This window comes from Melitaea cinxia, chromosome 24, assembly GCF_905220565.1.
Source record: "Melitaea cinxia chromosome 24, ilMelCinx1.1, whole genome shotgun sequence".
Lineage (NCBI taxonomy): Eukaryota > Metazoa > Arthropoda > Insecta > Lepidoptera > Nymphalidae > Melitaea > Melitaea cinxia.
Window position 1 is genome coordinate 4,743,398 of NC_059417.1, and position 1,958 is coordinate 4,745,355.

At 32.0% G+C, this 1,958-nt stretch overlaps 1 protein-coding gene across 1 annotated transcript; it reads right to left on the bottom strand.

Annotated features, from left to right (window-relative positions):
• Nucleotides 1–866: 866 nt before the first annotated feature.
• LOC123665626 lies at nucleotides 867–1,735 on the bottom strand. Its single transcript, XM_045599900.1, has one exon. The coding sequence runs from the start codon at nucleotides 1,647–1,649 to the stop codon at nucleotides 867–869; it is 783 nt and encodes a 260-aa protein (XP_045455856.1). The 5' UTR covers nucleotides 1,650–1,735.
• Between the last annotated feature and the right edge of the window lie 223 nt (nucleotides 1,736–1,958).

Here is a 1,958-nt window from a genome sequence, read left to right on the forward strand (position 1 = left end):
TTTCAAATAAAATAATTATTATAATATAAATAATTCTTTTAATATTAAAAACTATCGTCACCACTTTCTTCTGATGAACTTTCTGCAGTCATGTGAATAATAAACTGTTCTAACTTATTTTGTACATAATTGGCGACTTCGTACATTTTTGTTTCGATCTTGGCTATCACGTGTTTGACACACTACGACCATTTTTGATTATCCACTAAAGCGTCTGGCGATGAATGCTTTTCGTAAATTCATCATATTTGGTAATAATACCTACTTAAGCGATTTCTATTTTTTTTCTGTAATTTCGGTGGTCACTTAATTTTATGTCTGCAATAACTATAATAAAATAAAAATAAAATAAAAAGCCTTTTATTCCATGCAAAAAGTAAAATACATACATAGTTTAAGAAAAAAAGAATAAGACAAGAAAAATAATGATGTTATTTACACATATTTCACTTATTTTAGAAAACTGTTTAAATCTAGATATAATATAGAAGTTTGTCTTGCATGAACCCCTCCTCAAGTGAGGGTGAAGGCCTCCTCTAAAGAGCTAAGTTCAATTAAGCGTTCATAAGTTGATAAAGTTCCGACGTTGTAAGTACTATATGACGAGCTGATCTTTCTTCTTTTTCGTTAAGTATTTCTTGGGTTTGTGTCTCTTTTCTTATTATACAAGAGGTCTGAGATGGCTTCTTTAGAGGGTTTTGGTCTTAATCTTCCACGGTGACCAGCCGGATTGGAAGATGGTTTTCGTTGCTTAGTTGAAATTGATTGAATGTTGCATCTTTGAGGGAGGGGGGGGGGGTATTGGTTGCTGTGAATCTAAGTTAATAGTGGTATTGTCGTTGGTTTTTTTATACGCTTTGTTGACGTTATTTGTTTATTAAGTAGCTTAGAATGCTTGGTTTTAGAACTCCTTCTGAGACACTGTTTGATCTGGGTATAGATGGGTTTGACTGTTTTATTTTGTTTTTCTTGTTAGGTCTGGTTGTACTATTAATTACTAGTGCTTGAGAATTGGAATCTGACTCTGGTGAAGTCATCAGTGTTCTTTTGTTGTTTGATTTGAATATAACAAGTTTATCGTATTTTATCGTGACTTTGTTTCCTTTCTCGCGCTCTCTATTTGCTTCTTCCTGTAGTTCTTTCCTTTTTTCTAATATGTACTTAGGGTAATCTTCGTTAAAATAATATTGGGTGTCTTTTAATAATCTTTTTTGCTTAAGAATGCTGATCTTTGAACCAAGGGTAGAAAAAGTTACAATTACTGGTCGTGGTTTCTCACCTTTTTTCCCCACTCTCTTTATTTCCTGAATATCTCTACAATCCAATTTTAAGGACAGTTTTTCCCTTATGAATTGCAATATATTGTTCTCCAAGTTATGGTAGGATGTCTCGTTCTCTTCAATTCCGAAGAAAATTATGTTTCGTTGTCTTGCTTGTTTTTCCATAAATTGGATTCTTCTTTCTTGTTGTTCAACATTTTCTTTCAAGGTTTGATGTTTTTCTTCCAATATTGTAAATTTCTCTTCTAATTTGTTAGTTATGTTGAGTGTTACTTGTTCTGTCACCTTTTCGCCACTTTTCTGAATTTCTAATTTTTGAACTTTCAATTCTTTTTGAATATTTTGTAAGGCTATCATAATTTCCTCCATAGTGTCTGCTTTGTTTTGGTACTCGTTGCGCCCTCTAGTAGAATCGGATACTATTGTTTCTTATTGTGCGTAAGTCGAAAGTAGTGTGCTTATTTCTTAAGGATGAATAAAAATATAGTGTATAATAGATTCTTTTATTTTTTTATATTAGTTCAAAAGTAAAATTAACGAGTAAGACCTCAATTTAACGGCGGCTGTAAAAACAAATAGCTTGTTATAGACGCCGTTACGCTTTATTGAAAGTATCGGAAACTCGTGTCAGTCATAAAAATAGGTATGCTTTTAAAGAAAATGTAATTTTACTCGACG